General features: G+C 42.4%; 1 protein-coding gene across 8 annotated transcripts in view; it reads left to right on the top strand.

Moving 5' to 3' along the window:
• Vti1a (vesicle transport through interaction with t-SNAREs 1A) overlaps positions 1-22,297 on the top strand; it is a 351,036-nt gene that overhangs the window by 3,232 nt on the left and 325,507 nt on the right. For all 8 annotated transcript variants that reach the window (XR_004768934.1, XM_027407002.2, XM_027407005.2 and 5 more), the window contains exons 2-3: positions 3,281-3,339; positions 10,234-10,344. Coding sequence is in view for 7 of the 8 variants with exons in the window: in XM_027407002.2 (XP_027262803.1) it covers positions 3,281-3,339; positions 10,234-10,344 (170 nt within the window). In the remaining variant the exon portion in view is untranslated. The remainder of the gene's footprint in view (positions 1-3,280; positions 3,340-10,233; positions 10,345-22,297) is intronic.

Below are 22,297 nucleotides of genomic sequence, written 5' to 3'. Positions count from 1 at the left end.
CTCTGTAAGCTTGCCTCTTCCATCTGTAGAATGGGAAGGAAAGGGTGATTATGCCAGTCTTACAATGCTGTAAAATGCAAATGAGGCCTGCGATGCAAACAAGAGAAAGCATAGCAAACTAGTCATGGGGTATATCATTTAATCTTCTGCGCCTCATTCAGCAGTGGGCAGGGTTGGCCAGGATCTAGCTCTTCAGACTTTGCCCTCTTAACCGTACTTTTATAGAGAACCTTGCACTTAAATCCCCACTTCCTTTCTGTGCCTAAACTCGGGTGAGGTCAAGGTCTCCTGATGAAAACCTGCATTCAAGGAAAAGTAGGCTCCTGCTCAGGGGTTCGGGGTGTGGGAGTGGAAGGAAGGAAATGGACAGAGGGGAATAGCAGTGATGGAGCAAAGAAGGTCTCTTTTAAGATGCTGGAATCTCATGGGGGAACTGTACCACCCTGGAAGGCTTAGCTGACCATTGACGCAGGCAGTCATGATACGTTTCAGTTGAGTAGATTGGACAAACAGCCATCAGTTGTTACCTATGGCTCAGTTACACTTTATAAACAAGTATTTATGGAATTGTAGTGCTTTTTGGATAGTAGACACATAGAAATGTGTGTCCTGTATACATACATATACTTTTTCATGTTTACATTTTCACACATTGTCTACTCTCAAAATCCAGAAGGATCTTGCACCCTGAGACAGTTTAGTCATTTTAAGTCAGAGCTTCATTTTGTATTTGTGGTACTGGGGGTTGGACCCCAGGCTTTATTTATCTCTTGTTAAACATGCACTCAGCTAGCTATACTCCTGGACCTAAATTTTCTTCTTTTAGAACAGTAGAAATTATATAAAAACCACAAAAATAACTCCATGTACCCATGTCAACAACTCCCGTTAACACCACACCTTGATACGTTTGCTACAGGTTCTGAATCCATATTATTCAGTTTTGACTGAAGTCCGTACTTTATCCACATCATGTTAGTTAAAAGTAGAAAGAATTCTTTTCCCTTTTAAACCAAATGCCCTTTTGCTGCTCCAGGATCCAGGTATGGATCCTACAAAGGATTAAATAATCAGAGTTGTTTAGACTCTCGTGGCCTGTAAGTTCAGAATGCCCCTGCTTTTAAGGAGCAAATGGTTTACTGGAGTAACAGTAAGACACTGGCAGAACATTCCTTGATTGGGATTTTCCCCTTGGTTTGTGTGTTTTTCTTTTCCTTTTTAGTCTGGGTGATGGGTGTCAGGGAAGATAGACCCAAACTGATCATTTTCCCCTATGTTTGTTTGCTTTTCTTTTCCTTTTTAGTCTGGGTGATGGGTGTCAGGGAAGACAGAACCAAACTGATCATTTTCTTCCCATGATGCCAAGAGGACACACCCAGTATGCCTCTCCCTGCTAATGTTAGATTTTACTACCTGCCTGAGGTGGTGGCTGACAGGGTTCTTATGTCAAGGGTGCCCCCACCCTCCTTACGATGGCAAGGAGATCAGTATGTTCTAGAAAGGTAGCTGACTTCTTTGGTTATGTAACCCCCTGACCCCAGTGTGAGCAAGGGATCAAGCCATGTTAAGATGAGTCCAGCTGTTGCTTTCAAGGCACTATGACTGGAAGGCAGAGTTACAGAAGAAAACAGCACTTCCCTGTCCTCCTTCAAGATAGGAGTCTCAGAGGAATGGAGCTCTTGCTTGAGAAGAAGGATGCTGAGCAGAGAGCTAAAAATGTTCAACATGAAGTGTTGGTGGGGTCTGTGAATGAATCTGACCTGCTAGAGAAGGGAGCCGTGGCTACCTGATGGCTTGTTACAGTGTCTAAGTAAACCATTGAGACTCAGCACTTCACAGTATAGAAGTCATTCATTGGGATACACACACACAGACAGACAGACAGACAGACACACACAGAGACAGACACACACACAGACACACTCACACAGAGACAGACACACACACACACACAGACACATACAGAGACAGACACACACACAGACACACTCACACACACAGACACACTCACACAGAGACACGCACACAGAGACACACACACACTTAGAAAATACAGGCCAAGTTTTTAAAATGAAACTGTTGTCCAGGATCCCAAACCAGTAGTAAGACTGATTTTACTGGTTTGGGTTTGGAATCAGAAGTTAAGATTTTAATGATCTATTTCTTCTATCATACTTTACTCTTTTTTTTTTTTTAAAGCTTTTTAACATTTCCTTTATGTCTATCATTGTTTGCCTGCATGTGTGTGCACGGCAAGCATGCCATGCTGGAGGGACAACCAGCTCCAGATCCCCTGGACCATTGTGAGCCACCACGTGCTTCTAGGAACTGACCCCTGCTCCCCTGCAGGAGCCCCAGTGCTCTCAACTGCTGAGCTCTCTCTCTCCAGCCTCATACCTTATTCTTAACACTATCAAAAGCATAAAAGTAAAGAGTTACAAGACCTTGCCCAGTTTGTGGAAATGTCTTTATCTATAAGTTTTAAGCAGTCACAAATCAGTGATTGCTTTTTATTACACTGGTGACTTAGCAGATTTCCTAGGTCACCACTGTATCTGCTGTTGTTGGCATAATCTCTGTCAGAGAACAAAGCTCTTTTTAGTCTCCCTTATATGCATGACCTCTTAAAAATTCTACCCTTCCTTGGATTATGTATTTCCATATACTCCACGGTCAATGTTCAGTGTAGTCTGTAACTTACCAAAGAAGGATTTTTAAAAAAGATTTATTTATTTATGTACTTTCTGTATATGGGTGTTTTGTTTGTCTTTATATTTCCGTACTAGAAGAAGGCATCATATCCCATGAGACTATAGTTCTAGATGGTTGTGAGCCACCATGTGGGTGCTGGGAATTGAACTCAGGGCCTCTGGAAGAGCAGCCAGTGCTCTTAACTGCTGAGCCATCTCTCCAGCCCCCAAAGAATGACCTGCTTGCTTTACATTTTCTGATCTGTTTGATCAGAAAGGACAAGGGTATATTAAAATAAAAGACTTTAGTGCAGTAGTTCTTAACCTGTGGGTCTTGACCCTTTAGGGGGGGTCAAATGACCCTTCCAGAGGGGTTGTTGAAGACAACTGGAAAACATGGTTATTTACATTATGACTCATACAGTAACAAAGTTACAGTTATGAGGTAGCGATGAAAATAATTCTATGGTTGGGGGTCACCACAACATGAGGAACTGTTAAAGGGTTGTAGCATTAGGAAGGCTGAGAACACTGCATATTCCATTTATGTTGCATAATTATCATTTCTTTGATATTATTGCTTGTTTTAGATGAGAAGAAGCAAATGGTTGCCAACGTGGAGAAACAGCTTGAAGAGGCCAGAGAATTGGTGCGTAGCCTTATATTGAACACAGCCCCTTAGCTGAACCCCAGAGCCTGCCATGTTTGCTATGGACACTCGTGGAACAGTATGCACTCAAGCTCTTTCACAGTTCATCCCTTTTCAGATTAAAAGGGGTTTAATAGCTTCTAGAGATTTTATTCTTTTTCATAAAGGTGGCTCATTAAATGCCAGACTCTAATTTACATCCCAGACTCTAATTTACATCCTTTTGAAAGCACCTGCTAAGAACCAGTCTCTTAATACATGATCTTAGTAGCTAATGTTTGGTAAAGTACACTACACACTAGGGTAAGTGCATTCTTTGTGTTATAATCTTTAACTTTCAAACCCCCTGTTAGACAACTTGTCTTCAAAACTGACAAAGGTCTGAGATTTTCACCAACTTGGAAGCTGACGAAGCTTGCCAGTCTCTATGTATGCCCACAGAAGATGCGGGATTTCTTGTGTATGCATGTGTATGTGCCTGCTCATTTGCATGTGTGTGTGTGTGGGGGGGGGTACATGCTCATTTGCATGTGTGTGTGTGTGTGTGTGTGTGTGTGGGGTACCTGCTCATTTGCATGTGTGTGTGTATGTGTGTGTGTGTGTGTGTGTGGGTACCTGCTCATTTGCATGTGTGTGTGTGTGTGTGTGTGTGTGTGTGTGTGTACCTGCTCATTTGCATGTGTGTGTGTGTGTGTGTGTGTGTGTGTGTGTGTATGTGTGCCTGCTCATTTGCATGTGTGTGTGTGTGTGTGTGTGTGTGTGTGTGTGTACCTGCTCATTTGCATGTGTGTGTGTGTGTGTGTCATTTGCATGTGTGTGTGTGTGTGTGTACCTGCTCATTTGCATGTGTGTGTGTGTGTGTGTGTGTGTGTGTGTGTGTGTACCTGCTCATTTGCATGTGTGTGTGTGTGTGTGGTACATGCTCATTTGCATGTGTGTGTGTGTGTGTGGGGGGTACCTGCTCATTTGCATGTGTGTGTGTGTGTGTGTGGTACCTGCTCATTTGCATGTGTGTGTGTGTGTACCTGCTCATTTGCATGTGTGTGTGTGTGGGGGGGGTACCTGCTCATTTGCATGTGTGTGTGTGGGGGGTACCTGCTCATTTGCATGTGTGTGTGTGTGTGTGTGGGTACCTGTGCACATAAGTATATATGGGCATGGAGGCCAGGAGGTGACATCAGGTGTCTTCTTCAGTTTCTCTACTCTTTCTCTTTTGAGGCAGTGTTTCTCCCTGGACCCCAGGCTCACTGGACTCAGCTAGAATAGCTGTCCATCAAGCTCCATAGATCCTGCGTCTCCTTTCCACTGATGGAAATTACAGGCATGCATCTTGCCTTAGCCTTCCTTTATGTGGTTGCTGGTGATCAGAACTCAGGTCCTCATGCTTGTGTGGCAAGCATTTTTCTGAGTGCACTATTTGCCTCAGCTCTCAAGACATGAGACTCCTGAGTCAGAAACTGAAGCCTCCTGATACAATAGAAGTAGCTGCCAGGATATCAGCTTGGTTGCATTAGTTCCCTGAGTCCCAGTTTCCACAGGGGAGATACAAGTACTTGTTTCCACCTGGAGCACAGAGCTTAGGCAATAAGCCACTTACAGCAGCCTGGAAGCAAGCCTGCTCTTTGTCCCAGAGACACCTAAAATTTCATTCCTCAGTTACTCTCTGTAGATGGACTTTGAGATACGGTGTGGACAGAGTCGTTAGAACGTCATGCTCATGTTCAGAGAACCTTGTAGGAACATCAGAGAATCACAGTAGAGCGGTCTTCAGATAGTTGCCGCCACCATTATAGACGAGGACCGAGGCTTAGGAGGGCTCAAGATGCTCCTGAGGTCCCACACCCTCCTGCATGCTCTGTCGGCTTTGTGCCTGGGTGTCTACAACTAGAGCCTCCTTGGACCCTTAGGCAGCACAAAGGCATTTTGAGTCTCTGGGAGGGCAGAGACTTCTCTAGGGTTTTGTTTCGATGGATGATACTTGTTGGTGAACCACATACTAGAGGCAGCAGGTTTGGGGTTTCAAAGAGGAAGTTGTTCCTCTTTGCACAGCATACCTTTCCTGGGGTCTAAGACTGACATGACAGGGACCTACAGAGTTGCTCCTCAGTTTCCATGTCTGGGTCTCCTTGTGGTCAGAATGACCGACTGTCTCCATGCCAGATGACCTGTAGTTGCTTTGGGCTGCTGCCACTGTCTCTGCCACTGTCTCTGTCTCCCTTTCCTCATCCCCTAATGCCTGCCTTTCTTCTTTATCCTTTCTCTTATAGTAACTGTTTCTTTCACACTTCTTGCCTTCAATGTGAAGACACTGACCTTAGATGCCAGAGCAGCCAATCAGTGTACTTCTTCCTTCTGGCTGGGGGTGACTATAAATGTTAAAGTCCTATTGGCACCTTTTTTCCTCTTAGGAACTACTGTTTTTATTTCTTTACCTTCCGGAGACATTTTGTTTACTTGATAGTGAGAGAAAGTTTGTTTTTTTAGCATTGATTTGACCATAACCAAGCCCTCATGGAGTTTACAATTCTTTATTATTAGTAACAAAAAGATTTGGATCTAAAATAAACTTTTCTGTTTGATTAAAATGTTCAGAAAGCTGAATTACTTAGTTTTAATGGTATCTTAGATTACATACTGTTCTTTTGATTAGGAAACTGACAGAGAAGCTTGATTTTGTTTTGACTGCTAGGATGGTTGTCTTTCTGCCAATCTTGTGGTTTCTAATAATCTATGGGCACTGTACTTATTGTGCTTACCATGTCTTGTACTCTTCAATGGCTACACAAGTGTTGTGAGAACAGAATGAGTGTATGTGGTTCTTATTCCTGATTCTAATAAGACTTATTTCACCTTGTAAGAAGTAAATAATTCTCCAGTCTTATTCAGTATAGTGCTGGGAGTGCTAGCTAGAGTAATATGAGGAGAAAGAAATGAAAAAAATACAACCAGGGAGGGAAGATGCCAGTTTATCACCCCTCCCCCACCTCCAAGACAGGGTTTCTGTGTGTAGCTATGGAGCTTGTACTTGAACTCACTCTGTAGACCAGGCTGGCCTCAAACTCACTGAGATTCACCTGCCTCTGCCTCACGTGTGCTGGGATTAAAGGCGTGAGCCACCACTGCCCAGATTCTTATCACCCTTACAAGATGGCCCTATTTTGAAAGATCCTAAAGATTCCACTAGACAGTGTTTAGACCTAGTATGCATTTGCAACCAAGCAGTAGGATACAAAATCATTATGCAAAAATCAGTAACTAATGAATGAACTTATCAAGGAAGAGATCAGGAGAAAAAATTTCCATTCACAATTCTTCAAAAAAGAGAAGAAATAGGAACAAACCTATCCAGGACGTGAGACCTCTGTAATATAAACTTTACAACTCTGATGATGTTGAAAAAGAACCAGAAGACGACAAGCCCTTCTTCCATGCTTATGGTTTGGCAAATTAGTATTATGAAAATGGCTATATTATTGTAGATTATCTACATGTTTAATATACTCTGTCAAAAACCCCAGTGTCATTCTTCATAAAGCTAGAAAAGGCAACCCAAAATTCATATGGAACCACAAAGGGTCCCTTGTAGCCAAAGTATTCTTAAGCAGAAACAACAATGCTAGAAGCTCCATGACTCTGGATCTGAAATCATACTACAGAGCCATAGTGACTAAGGCAGCATGGGTACTGGCATAGAAACAGCCATGTAGACCGCTGGAATGAAATTGAGAACCCATAAATAAACTCACATAGCTACAGCCACCTGTATTTTTCCCCATAGGTGTCAAAAGCATACATTGCAAAATAGGCAGCCTCTACCACAAATAACGCTGTGAAAACTGCATTTCACATGTGGAGAAGTGAAGCTAGATCCCTACCTCTCATCCTGCACAAAAGTCAGTTGAAAACGAACAAAAGACCTTTATGTAAAGCTTGAAACTGCTATGGCAGGCATATTTATTTATGTGTGTGCACACGCGTGTGGGTGCTCACAGAGGCCAGAAGATGGTGTCTGATCTCCTGAAGCTGGAGCTATAAGAGGCTACAAGTCACCTGGCAGAGATTCTAGCAATCAAACTTAGGTAGGTCCTCTGCGAGGCAGCAAGTACGCTCCACCTTGAGCCATCTCTCCCGTTCTGAAAAAACGTTAAAATACAGGCAGAAGCAAGACCTTTCCTAAGAAGACTCTAACATATAACTGCAAAGACTGATAGATAAGATTACATGAAACTGAAAAGCTTCATACAGCAAAGGAAATAATCACCAAAGTGAAGAGACAGCCTCTGGGATGGGGGGAAATTCTTTGCCAACTATAAAGGAGGAAACAAAAAGAACTGCAAAAACTAGACACAAGGAAAACTAATCTTCCAGTCAGAGAAACAGGCTAGTAAAAAATGTTTTACATTCTTGCCCATCTGGGAAATGCAAACTAAAAGCACTGGAGGTTCTGTTTGTCTGGGCAGAGTGGCAGGGATGGCAAAGGCTGTAATCTTGAGAGGGGAGAGGAGAAGAACCTTAGAGGTCACATTCTCCTCAGGTACATAGCGAGTTCAAGGCTAGCCTAAGCTGTATTAGACACTGCCTCAAAAAATTAAAAGAAATAAAAGAAACCCCAAAAGGTAACTGGTGCTGGCAAGGGTGTCGGAGAAAGGAACCTTATTCACTGTGGACGTGAATGAAGATTGATGAAGAATCAATACGGAGGGTTCTTAAAAGGCTAAAAGTATTGTAAATACCGAGTGATACAGGGATGCCACTGTTGAATATATCCAAGGGGCTTTTATGTCACATCACAGAGATCCTTCCATATCCATGTGTCCACAATAGCTAAGACACGGGTGCAGCCTCAGTGTCCTCCCTCCCACTGGATGAAAGGATAAAGAGAGGTGGTCCATATGTATAATTATAGTCTGCTGTGAAGAAAATGGAATCATGACATTTGCAGGAAAATGGATCAAACTGGAAGCCATTATGTTAAGTGGAATAAGCCGGATTCTGAAAAAAAAAAAACAAAGATTTCTTGCTTTTACTACACAGATCTTAGATTTGAGAGAGAAGGTGTGGGAGAGGGGATCCAGTAAGCTAGGAAGATGACAATGAGCGGTGGGGAGCTCTGACAGGAAGAAGAGAGAGAGGGAGAAAAAAGAGGGTGACTGAATGTATGTGGCATGGGAGAAGAAGACAGGATAATTGGGGAGGAAGCTGACCAACAAGAGGGAGAAGGGGTGGGGGACAAATAAGGACAAAGTGTGTGTGTGTGACAATGCTGTAGTAAAACCCACTACTTTGTATGCCAACTTAAAGAACTGAAACACAAAGGCAGTAAACAGTGATGCTGTCAGAGACTCTAATGGCTTGATGAATGAAGATTTCATCTGTTGCCACACAAGCACGAGGACCGAGTCTGGAAACCTATCAGTCATGTAAACAACTGGGCAAGGTTGTGCCTGTCTCTGAACCTGGCACTGGGAGGGAAGCGAGAACGGGCACATCTTTGGATCTGGGCAGCTATTCTAGCCAACTGGAGAGCAGTGGGCTCAGTGAGAGACTCTGTCTACGTTTTAGGAAGTTTAGTAAAACACTTAAAAGCACAATGTTAGGTTAGCAAATCCTGCTTCTGTTTATTCATGGTTAGAATGGAGAGCAGAGTCTGGAAGTGATCCCCCCAGCCCACATTTGTAGCGTTTCCCTAACATGCCACTGATGAGGGCTAATTCAAAGTATCTTATTTTCTTATAAAAATACATATCTTAATTACAATTGCTTGTTTGATCTGTCTGTAATTCTGCTATAGTTATTTAGTCTCCACCAGTGGACAGGAGGTGCAAAGCTTGTGTTGGTCATTAACCTGTTCGAATGCTCTCAGAAGCAAATGCATTGCTGTGTTTTTCTGTGGAAGTTATTGACTTAATCTGGTCCCATTTGCTCTCATTCCAGGTTTTTCCTCTTTTAGGGGCATGTACAAATTAGCTCCCTCTGTTGCCTTGTAGAGTGCTTGCTCTATTTTTTTATTTTTTTGTAACTATAGCAATAGTTACTGTCAATCTAGTGATACATGCTTTAAGTACATTATAGGAATTGCTCAGTTAATTTTCATGCCTATCCTAGGAAAGAGATTATTCTTAGAGGCGAAGAAAATAATAAAGGTCATTAAAACCTCTGTTCAAGCCCCTGTGTCTGGTGAGTAGTGGCGCCTACAGTGTGAACACAGAGTCTCACTGCAAAGCCGGGGCTCTGAGCCATTATCACATGTCTCTCTTGGCACCCAATAAACTCTCATGTGCTATATCCATATATATATGTGCTATATCCATGATATATATATATCATGGCCTGCTATGGTTTCAGTGAGCAAGGGCATCACTAACATTGCTGTATCCTTTTAGCTCCTCATCAGTGTGGCTTTACTGTGTAGGAATTAAGCTGTCAGCTGAGGTCACATGTAGGTTTTATGTGATTTTCCTAATTAGGAAAGACTTTCTCAAAGAAATTTCCTCACGTGTCTAAGCCGAGCTGCTGTTTCACGGATGAGCCGTAGGAAACAATCACCCATTCCACAGATTCACAGTCAGAAGATCAGGTCAGGCTGCACCGAACAATGGGCTGCTCAAGGATGTTGAGAACAAACTATGAGTGTTTTGATTAATGCATGTTTTTCAGAACAAATTCTCAACAAAGCAAGCAGGTTAGCACCCCTACCGTTCCCTAGCTGCTTACTGAGCCAGTCGGGAAGTAAGCACTAAAACATTTCCAGCGATACCTGATCTTGAGCAGCCAGCGCCATCGCTCTGCTTCCTCAGCTGCAAATCCAGGGCTTAGAACCCAGTCCTTTTAGCACTAACACTTGGGCGAATAAAGAATATGCGTGTGGTTCACATTTCTCTCTCCCATCTTCAGCTTGAGCAGATGGATTTGGAAGTCCGAGAAATCCCGCCTCAAAGTCGAGGAATGTACAGCAACAGAATGCGAAGCTACAAGCAAGAAATGGGCAAGCTGGAGACAGACTTTGTGAGTTCACTTCTGCCCTCAGGCTCCTCAGTGTGGATTTTCACTTCATTTCTTTGCTGTTTCCTCCCCATGCCTTGGTCAGCAGTAGACGCAGTCTCAGGGCTTCTGCATAAGATAAACAAGAGATTTGTTTAGGACTTGGAGATCTCAGGGAGTAGTGGTGGCAAATGAGGGGAGCTGAGGGACATGGCTCTCAGCTAGATCCACTTTACACAGTCCTTGAGTCTGCATGGTACTTACTGGCAGTTAGCATTGGTTAGATGTTACGATAAATCTTTCTGCCAAAAGCCACTTGAGCCCCACCGCCACGTGTGAGCTTTACGCCAGCTGCCTGCCTGAGTTAGGCCCAAATGAATACACAGAAACTTGTATTAGGTTCAAAGCTGCTTGGCCAATGACTAGGATTCTCATCTGTTAGCTCAGTCTTAACTATCATAAACCTATATATTTTATAAGACTTATCGGACACCTAATTGGCGTCCCTCCTTGCCGGTGGATCACATTGTGCTGCTGGAACAGGAGCGGAGGGGAAAAAAGGCTTCCTATTTCCTCGCTTAGATATGAGTCTCCTTGCTATGCCACTTCCTGCCTGGATCACCACTTATCTACTACATTTCCCAGAGTCCTCTTTGACTCCTACTCCCGTCTAACTTGCTGTCTCATTGGCCAAACTGTATTTTATTTAACAATCAATAAGATAAACATACACAGTACATTCCCCATCAGTTAGAATGTCAAAATCCAGTGTTTCGGGCCTTTAGAGTTCATGGGGCTGAGTCTGTGGCTCAGCGGGTCAGCTGCCTCACAGGCCTGAGGATCTGAGTTTGCAAACCCAGCTGTCATGTCAGCCTTCTGAAGATGCTACAAACAGCAGGACCTTGAGGACATTAGGCAAAGGGAAGCAAGTCACTCCCGGAAGACACATGAGGCATATGTCACCTTGTGCCAGGTTTCTAGAATGGTCAGACCCAGAAACAGGAAGTAAAATGGCACTTGCTGGGGATGGGGCAAGGAGAGCCTCCAGCTGTTAGATGTGTAGACTTTCCATTCTACAAGAAGCAGAGTTCTACAGCTCAGTACCGTGAATTTGTCTAGCACCAGTAGGCTAGGCACCTCAAAGGACCTAAAGTAGTAAATTTTAGGTCATTTGGATTCCACCACTGTTTTAGGGTTCAGATTAAAGCTTTGATAAAATACTGTGAATGATAAGAGAGACAGTAATGAGTGCAATGGTTCTTGTGTAGATGGTCACAGCAAACTAGGATTTCAGTAAACAAACTAAGTTTCATACCCGTCACATTTAAAGTAAAAGAACATGCGTGTGAAGACAGAATTGTCCCTTTCCCTGTGAGTGACACAGTTATGTTTTGTTACACGAATCTGCTGTGTTTGTGAATCGGAGGTTCACATTTATAGGGGAAGTCAAGAATTGATAAGGATCCGTCCTTCTGTGTCTGGCTGTCCCTTCCAGACTGCACTCTCCCTTTCCGTCAGTGGCAGTGGGGTTAAGGGAAAAGCTTCTGAGGCTTGGAAGCATTCTGCTTGTACATCTCAGTGGGAAACGCCCTGAGAAGTAAGATGGCTGCATTAGCCACTGTGTTCCTCAGCCTTGGTGAGAGATGGTGAGAGGGTGCCGAGAGAGCTGGCAAGAAAGGAGGAAAGGCAGACAGAGCCAAATCTATGGCTATTAGAACATGGTGCCGGAGCAAAGCAGTGCTCTTTGTGGTGGCCAGGGTCAAAGAGAGAAAGAAAGTGGGCACTGGCCTGACCCTGTGCAGGATATTCCGCTCTCTGTGACTGACTTCCCGTCACAGGCCCCATTTCCTAAAGACTACCCCTTCCTGTAGGACCACCGGCAGGCAGGCCACTAAGCCTTGACATGAGCTTTGGGAGGGACATTTATGTCCCAAACCAGAAGTCACTCTGATGTAAGTGCCGTGTGTCCTCATTTTTAACATAGGCAAAAGTGGGGCAGTGGGGGGTCACAATGGGTCTGAATGTCAGCATTTAGTTCCTGGGCGCCACGCATCAAGTCTTCTCCAGCTGCTCTATGAGAGGTTAGGAAGAAAATTACACTGACTTAATAATTTGTACCCTATATGGTAGATTAAAAAAACAGAACTTGTCAAGTCAAATTTATACTTAGAAAATTCTAAGATTACTGTGCAATGATAAGTGATGATAACCGTAAAATATCCATAAGGATTATTTTTAATTTGCTTATCTCATTTTTATGGAATACTTTTGTAGATACCTTTTTCTTTTGAGTACCCCCTCAAGCACCCTAAAACCCAGCAGCAAATGTATCATTTAGGAGAGCCGTCTTAACAGAAGGCCACAGTCTGGAGGCCCAAAAAGGAGTGGTAAGGTCACCCAATTGCAAGGGTTCTCTCCTGTTTGTAGGTGGCCTCTTCCTGTCCTTACAGAATCTCCTGCACACACTAACTCATGGCCTCATTGGAATTTAGTTACCTCCTAGAAGACCTGTTCTGGAAACCCATCTATCTACATGCTGCGATGGGAACTAGGGCTTCAGCCTGGAAGCCTGGAGATACATCTCAGCCCACAACACTTGGTTTTCGTTTTAGTCTTTTCATGTTAGACACTAAATTACTTCAGTTCCAAAGATTCTACATCACCAAACCCAACGTTTAATTCTATGTATTCCCACAAAGAGATTAATATTGGGTATACTCCTTTTCTTTAGGTATTTCGAAATTATGTTTTGGTTAAGTGTTTCTTTCCTGGTTACATTTTCTACTATGAAAAAAAAGAAAAAACAAAACATGGAACCAACAACTGTGCACTTAAACTTCATTTCTGATGCCACCACTAAGTGTTCGTGTTTGTGTATATACTCGGTGCTTCAGCTTTCTTCTGCTGTCTGGAGACATCTTTCACCAGTGCTCTTTAGTTGTGGATTTACTAACTTTTTTTGAGAAAGGGCTGGTCCCACTGTGTATCTCTGGCTGACCTGGAACTGACTCTGTAGACCAGGCTGGCCTTGAGCTCACAGAGATACCCGGCCTCTGCCTCCCAAGTGCTAGGATTAAAGGTGTGCTTTACAGTGCCTAGTATTAAAACTTTTAATTAAAAAAAAATATGTGCACCAGTAGTTTGCTTTCATGTAAGTCTGTGTACCACGTGCATGCCTGGGGCCAGCGGAGGAAGATACCTTAAAATTTGAGTTACAGACAGTAGTGAGCTACCATGTGGTTGCTGGGAACCTAGGTCCTCTGGAAGAGCAGCCAGAGCTCTTAACCACTGTGCCAAGCCCCTAACTAGTTCTTTTTATTTTTCAGATTAAAATATGTTCTAATTAATATATATATGAGCTTTGCATATTAGTAGGTTTCACTGGAGCATTTCCATGCATGCGTATGCTCACTGCGTAGATCAAGTCTATCCACTCGCTGCCCATGACTCCTGTTCCCTCCCCTGCAACACTTTCTTATACCTCATATAATCTTTAGTCTCCTCCTCCCTGTCCCTGTCTCTGGTGACCACTGTTGTGTTTCTACAGGTTGACATCTGTTTGCATAAGTGAGTGAGAAGGTATGACATTTGTGTTTCTGCTCACCTACCATTGAGAGCTTATAGTGATTGGCAGTTTGTACAGTTCTTTAACATACGTTGTTTCGTCTCCTGGTGTGGTGTGCAGACAGAATGGCTGTGGATTACTGTCTCATCTCAGGGTGTGGTGTGCAGACAGAATGGCTGTGGATTACTGTCTCATCTCAGGGTGTGGTGTGCAGACAGAATGGCTGTGGATTACTGGTGTCAACACAACACCATAGAACCAAGGAGGCACAAATGGATTGCAGGCTTCCATCAAGTCTTCCTTAGTCCTACTGTGTGTGAGGCCCTGTCCTAAGTTCTGGAATACAGCCTGAATTTGAATCAGTGTAATGTTGTTCCTGTGGCGTTGAAACCACTGTGGACTTTGGAGGAGGAGCCCCTGAGAAGATGCAAACAGTGTTACTGTTGCTCTTTTCATTTATGTTTTCAGTATTCTGCGAACCTCCCTAAGGCTTGAAAAAGAAACAAAATGTGTGAAGTAGATGGTTCAGGCCTTAACGGGTGATAGTGGTTCAGTCCCTGGGAGAGAGCGCAAGAGGTGAGCACAGAGAGGCCATGATGTCAGAATGGTCAAAGAAAATGAAACAGTGAAAGGAGAAAAACATCGAGCTGAGCATTGCATTTTTTCCCTTCAAACTTAAGATTTTTTCCTAACAAAACACAAATAAATAATCCCCACTGAAGATGTCTTTTTAAAAGTTATAAACATGTATCAGATGTTTGGCTAAGTCTCAGTAAATAAGGAGTTGGAATAGTGCCTGGCGAACCAGGGCGAGTCTATTGAGTGCACTGTGATGCTGGCACCATCTTGTGGTTGATTTGTGTAGTTGCATTTTTTCTTGTCACAGAGCTGCACTTCGCTATGAGGGTTAGACTGTGGTGGGAGTTGGAAGTAGCTCTCTGTCCCCAGTCTGAGTCCACTCCTCTCCCAGGTCAGGGTGCCAGAATACTGTCCTTTCCTGTCTGGCAGGCCATGTGATGTGATTGTTAGGCCAGCTCCCGGAGCAGAGCTGCCCACATCAGAGAATGCTCCTAGAATCCAGCTGCCTGCAGACTGCTGGAGTCTGTCCCTCAGGTCAGGGTTCAAAGGATGGTGTGAAACATCTTGAAGCTTTTGCTGTGGTTACTGTACTGTCTTCACAGGTGACAGACAACTTGAGTATCTGCGGATAGCCTGTGCACATCTTCTGTTTTTTTTTTTTTTTTTTTTTTTTTTTAAGTCTGAGACTAAAGAAGTGTGAATGAGAAAGCGGAATTTAAATCTTATTTTTTATTTTTGTCTGGGGTCAGGCACTTGACGCTTGTGTTTACATCCTAGCGTCCTTATGCTGTGGCTGCCTGGGCTATTTCTATCTTTGTAGGAACTGTGGGAAACACTTGAAACATGTTCAGAAGTATGGCTGGTCTCAGCTGTAATATGTAGAAATTATCACACACTTGAACCTTCTTGCAGGAACAGACATGTATTCTAACAAGAAATATGGGAGCCAGTGTGACGGTTAACATTACATTTAAAGTGTAGATTCACTGTACTTGAGAGACCAAAAAGCAAAACAGTCCTGTAACATGTAGGCCCCTAATTTGTGCAGGCTGTATCCTAGTAGCCCATTTTCCTGGACATTGAAGACTATTCTTAAATTGCCTGATCTCTTAAAATTTGCTACTTTAACAAAATAGTAGGTCACATGATTGCTATTTTTGCTTTTGTAATCAAACTTGCTCATGTTGCTAAAAAAAAAAAAAGACTAAGACAACCTCAGACATATGTTAAAATAAGACCCTGCCTATATATAGACAAAATGCATATAACCTTATGGGCTTTGCCTTTATAAGCATATGGGCTGCATCTTAAGAGTGCTCTCATGTGCAGTCCTGGCCCCACATTGGATGCCAGTACCAAAGCCTCTTTGGATTAAAGTGCATTTATAGTCATGGTGAGTCTCTGAATGACCCCAGACCTGCAACACCAGATGGACAGAACCATCTCAGCAAAGAAACTGCCCTTCCCTATGGATACATAACATGTCTGCAATTTAAAAAAATTATACTTCTTCATTCTACATAAAAATATCAAAGCATTCCAAAAGATTTTGAAAAGCAAAGTAGATAGAAGACCAAAGTCACCTTAGTCCTATTGTTCCAGGAGGGTCAGGTTTTACGTTTTGGAGGGTTGTTTTCCAATTCTCCTTTCCCTTGTGTAACTTTCCATACAAATGATGTCACACCATCCACATTTTTAAAAATGTATCTTCTAATATTTACATTTTGATGTCTATAAATTCTAGATCATTGTAACGGGGACATGTTATTTATTCAGTGATGTTAAATTTTGTTGAATACCTGTATCTTTCTATTTATTTCCTTCACAACTTATTGTGCTGTGGTGAATATATTCGAAAGGTAAATTGTAAAGAAGACCCAGTTTCGAGGTTCTCAATACCACCTGTCAGATTTGTGTTCTGGGCCCCTCTCATACGTTCCCTGTAGATCATCAGATCACTTCTGTTCTGTGCCTGCCTCTCCTCAAATGGGCCTCAGGAAGACCCAGCCAGCAGTAGGGTGGGGCTGAGTATTTGGTGGGTGTTGCTCATTTAACTCTCAGATAGTTGTAGGAAAGGGATACTGAGCCTGTGGCTTTCGCAGACTCCAGGGTGGGATGCCGCTGGGATTCTTGGGGAGACACACAGTGTTGACAGGGCTAGCAGATGTGTGTGCTGCCCCATACTACTTGAACTTTGAGCTCATTTTACATTTTCAATATTTCTTAATCAGAAACTGTAAGCTGGTTCTTTTAGGCACTTGCACGTGCCGTGCCTGTGACCTTTCAGGGGAAAGGCGGTGGCCTGTTTAGGTAGCATGCGCATGTGTGCACACGGGCTTCTCCATAACAAGAGGGTTTTGTCGGTCCCGTGGGGAAAATGATTGATTAGGAAGCTGTCATGCAGCTGGCTGTCTTTGTAAGATTCTTGTTTTATACTGTTCACTTACTAACTCTGCATCTTTGTTGATTTCAAAGATGAACACAGGAAGTGAACCTACATGGTTTGCAAGATATCAAGGCCTGTTTTCAGCTGTGATCACTGCCTTCCGTGGGAGAGTCCATGCTATGTGTTGCTCTGATCTCCCCACCAAGAGCATGGAAGGTTCACACTCTTGACCCTGCGCCATCATGTGTGCTTGAGTGAAGTAGCGTCATGAGCTAAAGTATTGCAAGCGTTCTCCTGTTGGACTTACATGCTGCTAACTTGGAGGTTGGCCTGGATAGATTTTTCTAGTGTGAGTGATTTTATGATGACCGCCTCAGTCTTGAGACCGCTGATCTTAGGTGCTGTATACTTTCATGGCCTGTGTAAATAACTTCCACATTCACTGAAGCCGTGGCACAGCTCACGTGTGCTTGGTACAGATATGTGTGCACCCACATATGCATCCGGGTAAACTTATCTTTCTGTGATATTAGTCTGAGATGGGTTTTGCCGTTTAATTGAAAATTTTCATTATGTAACAATGCTCTCTTTAACAAAATTTAAAATGATGGTGCCATTTTCTGACTAAAGGAACCAGTTTTCTATTTAGGCTTGTAACATTTTGATTTTTCTATGTAGCTGAAGTGTGTATTTTCCAGAGAGAATGCTAAGTTGATGTGTGTGTGTGATTGTGTGCATATGTGCATTTGTGAATGTGTGTGTGTGTGTGTGTGAGAGAGAGAGAGAAAGAGAGAGAGAGAGAGAGAGAGAGAGAGAGAGAGAGAGAGAGAGAGAGAGAATATGCGTGTGGGCATGTGTGTGTGGTTTATTGGTTTTAAAAGTTTTCTCAGTTATAATCCTTCTTAGTGGCAAGATACTTTTGACTTTTCTGATCTTAACTTGTATTTGTGATCTCACTAGAAAATAAGAGCAATTTTCTTTTGTTTTTACAAACGAAAAAGTTTGCAAGATTAACTCTAAACCCGTGACAGAATTGGCTTTTTCATTAGTCACTAGATGGCACTGTTTGTTTGCAGAGTGCCATTAAAAAAAAAAAAAAAAAAGAAAGAAAAAAGAAAAAAAAAAAGAAAGGAAGCACCTATGGTAGTAACAGAAATTACTGCCTCATGAATAAAATATTTCTGATGGGATTTGCATTTCTATATTGGCTGAAGACACTGTGTTGAATGTTTTATTAACCAGCCCAGTGCAACTGTCAGCCTATTAAAGAGATCCAATGGTCCCTGTTTAGATAAATAAACTAAATAAATCCAATTCGTCAAATTGTGTTCCTGGCTGTTTATTTTACATTCTTTTGATGTACAGTTTATTTTAAGTTAAAGCCACATTGGTTTAAAAATTAATGGGAAAATGTTATTTGGTGTTTGGAACATGAAGAAGTTAATTGCCATAGTCAAAAAGCCATCTCTGTCTTAATGTTAAATTGTTTGCTCATAAATAGTAAACTTTTCACCAGTTGCTTACAAACTGTGTCATGGTCAGAAGTCATCTGATAGTCTGCAAATGGATGACTGCTGTCGCCATCCACTCGCTGCTCAGCCTCCCTGGCATCAACCTTGTGTGCTTTTTACTTGGTTTCCCCATGGCATCCTGCTCCTTTCTCAGGTATGACCCACAATTCCTTGGGCATAACAGTAGCGAGTTAATTTATAAGTGAAATGTCTTTTATGAATGTACTTTCCTGATGTAATCCAACATTCAAAGGGAGAGGATGACAACAAGGGAGTGACATTTGCTGTAGAAACCAGAAACCTCAAGGTGATGACTCCATAACAAACCAGTTCCCATCTGTTCATTGCCCTCTTAAAGTTTGTGCTCAAAGGAAATTCATGGCTGTATAATATAGCACTACCAACTGAACTAGATAGCTCATGCTTAGGCCCTAGGGCTACAACAATATTTGAATAAAACACATCAATTTTCTGCTTTGCCAAACTAAAATAAGTTGGTAACTTGAAATGACGTATAATGGTTCTGAGGTCTCTTTTCTTTTCCATGAATCCTCAGTTGCGTTTTATGCTATTCTTACTATCTTTTATCCACTGCCACATTGGTGAGGGTCACAGCAAAGCTCAAAGTGGGTTAGGCACTTTTGACTGCGCACACAGCTTTTCAGGGCATTCAGCTGGTGGTGACAGTGCTGTGCCAGATCTGATCTCCGTGGTGAGGTTCTCAGGCTGTGTAATAGTGTTGAAGACTCGTGCTCTGTCAACTATTTTAAGCTTTTTTGTACAAGAAGTTAAAGTAGGCCTCGAATGGACTTTGGCAAACTTTGCTATTGATTTCAAGTTAGCATAAACCTGACAGGTAATGGGCCATGTTTAAAAATACTTTCATTTTTGTTTTGTTATTTTGTTTGAATTTGTGTCCTTCTGAGGCTGAGAAAATCATTTAAGAGAAATTAAAGTATGGAGTCAAATTGCTTTAAAATTTTTTTGCCTTGCTTTTAAGAAATTAGATAATGGAGTATGTGTCTGTGCTCAAGTGTGTCTAAAGTGCCCACGTGTTGCCACCACAGGACACCAGGGCAGAGACTTCATCCCCAATCCTATCAGACACCAAAGCTCCTAGAGCGTGCAGGACCCAGGCCACTCCTCACCCCACTCACTCTTGTGAGCATTTCTGGGAGCATTCTCAGTCAGAACCTGACTGTGAAAACGGACATCTGTCTCTGCTATTGGCAGTGACAGAACTGACCTGTGATGCATCCCTAAGATGGGCAGAGGGGATCCAGTTTTATCCTTTGGAAAGTCACTTTGCCCAGCTGTAGCCTTGCTGTGAAGCCTCTAAATCTATAAAAATTAAACGTTTCTTAAGATGACTTCCTGAGGGTCGGAACAGAGATGCCTTTCTCGATTTTTGTCTGTTCTGAAGATGCCTGATGACTTCTGTGACTGCTTCTGCACGTGCTCCCAGCTAACAATTCTGCTTTTCCCTCTCTTTGGATGTGTTTGCTTCGTGCACACTCGGTGTGCACATCGTCCACACTCTTCCACTTTGCACACTGTGCAACTGTGCTCTCACCGAACCCGCAAATCCATTTCAGCTGAAGGGAGAGTACAGGTGATTTCTTTGTGGTCTTATGATATTGAAACTAAACAACAAGAAGAAAGTTTTCCATTTCACAGTTAGAAACCTACGGGTTTACAGTTGCTATTTCAGTGAGTTTTAAACTTCCCTTCCTTTTCTTTATTGAAGGAATGTGCTCAGGGTTAGTCACTGCAAATACTGTCTAATTCAGGGATTCTATTTGAAGGGTTTATTTACCCTTCAGAAATATCAGGCAAATATTGTTGCAGGTTTGCTAGAAATAGTTAATACCTTATTGTTATTTTTTTATATATTGTATGTAAGCTAAGTTTGGTCATGGGCCATGTTTCTAAGACTCAAGTGGGAGATGGTGAGCAAAGCCAGGGCCTGTGGTTCTGATCCCTCCCACACAGGGTTTGTGTGTTCTGTTCTTTAGTGCTCTGAAATGAACCTTTGAACTGTGCCCACATAAGGCGGAAGGATGAGGGTTCAATAGGATCATAAATGTAAAAACACTTGGCGGGCTGCATTAAGTTTTAGCTGGCAACTTTGCTGTGTACAGACAATACACCCGTAATTAAAGAATTAAGAGGTTAAAGTATGTCAAGGTTAGAAGATCCTTGACAATCCTAAAAAATGTAAACCATCTTTCTCGGGCTCTGGGGGCAAGCGCAGGAGCTCACACAAAGGGCTGAAGCGTGACGTCTCCCTTGCATTCTCAGGTGTGACCTTCATGTTTGCGTTGCTTTTGTGTGCCAGTGCATTTTGTTTTGTAAAAGACATCTTAGAAATTAATCTATGGTAACAGAAAGCAAGCTTTCTCCTTGACCTTGTGGGAGTAGAACAGAAATAAAGGTAAAGGAATTATGATATTATATATTTTATGTCACTTTGTCATGTGCATTTATTACTATTAGAGTTGTCTTTGTATCGAGTTTTCATCTAGAGTTCAAAATACACATTTAATGTCTTTGGCTTTCTTTCATATACTTTCTCCAGTTTCTAATAATTAACAGTTCCCTAAAACCATTAGAAGCCACCATTGTGACCAGAGGCAGAGAAAGTCTGTAGTTTCTCTTAAATGTTGTCATTAACAAGAGGAGAGAGTTCATGGTAGCATGCCCAAGACAATACCAAAAAGCCCAGTTGTTTAAAAACTCCAGAAATTCCCATCTGTTGAGAATTTGGTCTGAAACATAAAAATAACATGCTGGAAATGGAATGACTTGTGTCCAGTTCCTACCAGTAAAGCACACTTCTCAAAGGAAAGAACAAACCTGGAAGCCAAAGAAGAAAACTTGCAAGGTGGTGATGTTTCGTTGCTTTGTTGAGCTTAGTTTTAGATTTGGTACTTCTCAAGAGTGTGCAGTTGTTGATTTGGGTGTGTGACCCTGGGAATTGAACCTAGGGTCTCATGGGTGTGAGACAAGCACTTAGCCACTGATCTATATCATCATTTTGCACATTTTTCATATTCATTGTAACCTTAGTAATTGTAATACTATGGTTAGCGAGGCGTCTGACCTTGGTGTGAGTATTGTGGATGATGGTAGCAGAGAGGGCTTTGAGAGAAATGCCTTGGAGCTGATATCCAAATTGAGACTTGAAGTGAGGAGGGTTTCAGAGAAGTACATGATCAGATTGAATGACCAGAATAAAGGCAGGTGGGAAACGGCAGGACTGGGTGGAAGGTGTGAGAGGGAGGGTAACAAAGTTTGGAGCTGGTTGAAAATTTTCCATGCACAAAATATGAAGCCAGAGCTTTGGTGTCCAACCTTTGTTGCTTGTTGGAATCTGGGTGTCTTTAAACATTCCGGATGCCAGATGAGCATCCACTCACACACTTAGGGCTTTAGTGGTGTTCCTAATTAGTTTCTCAAGTGACTCTCGTTCATTTGAATTTGGAAACTAGTAGCTCATGTAGGAAACTAAGCCAGAGAGGTGGGCAAAGCCCAGCCCTGAGCCCATTTTGGTTAGGAACTGCTAATGGGTGATACAGGAGCTTTTCACCTGAAACAGTGCAGTTCTTTCTTCCATGTGACTTAGAGTTCTGTTTAATTTTAACTTTTTTTTTTCTGCTTTCAAATCCCTAAAATGATTTCAAATAAAAAATTTCAATTCAGCAAAATCTGTTATCTTAGAGTAGCATGTATATCAAATAGCCTTAAAATTAATTTCCTTTAGTATACTTAGGCTTTATGATAATCTTTAGTTGGAGGAAATGAAGAAGGTACGCATACATGATTTTTCTCTGTAGGTGGCAAAACGAATATTTTATGTTCTCACTTGAGCTCAGGAGAAAACAAAAGCAAGCTGTGAGCTTCAGTCAGTACTGATTGTGGCTTTGACCTCCATCC

Source organism: Cricetulus griseus, chromosome 3, assembly GCF_003668045.3.
Source record: "Cricetulus griseus strain 17A/GY chromosome 3, alternate assembly CriGri-PICRH-1.0, whole genome shotgun sequence".
Lineage (NCBI taxonomy): Eukaryota > Metazoa > Chordata > Mammalia > Rodentia > Cricetidae > Cricetulus > Cricetulus griseus.
This window is presented reverse-complemented; position numbering and strand designations above follow the sequence as displayed.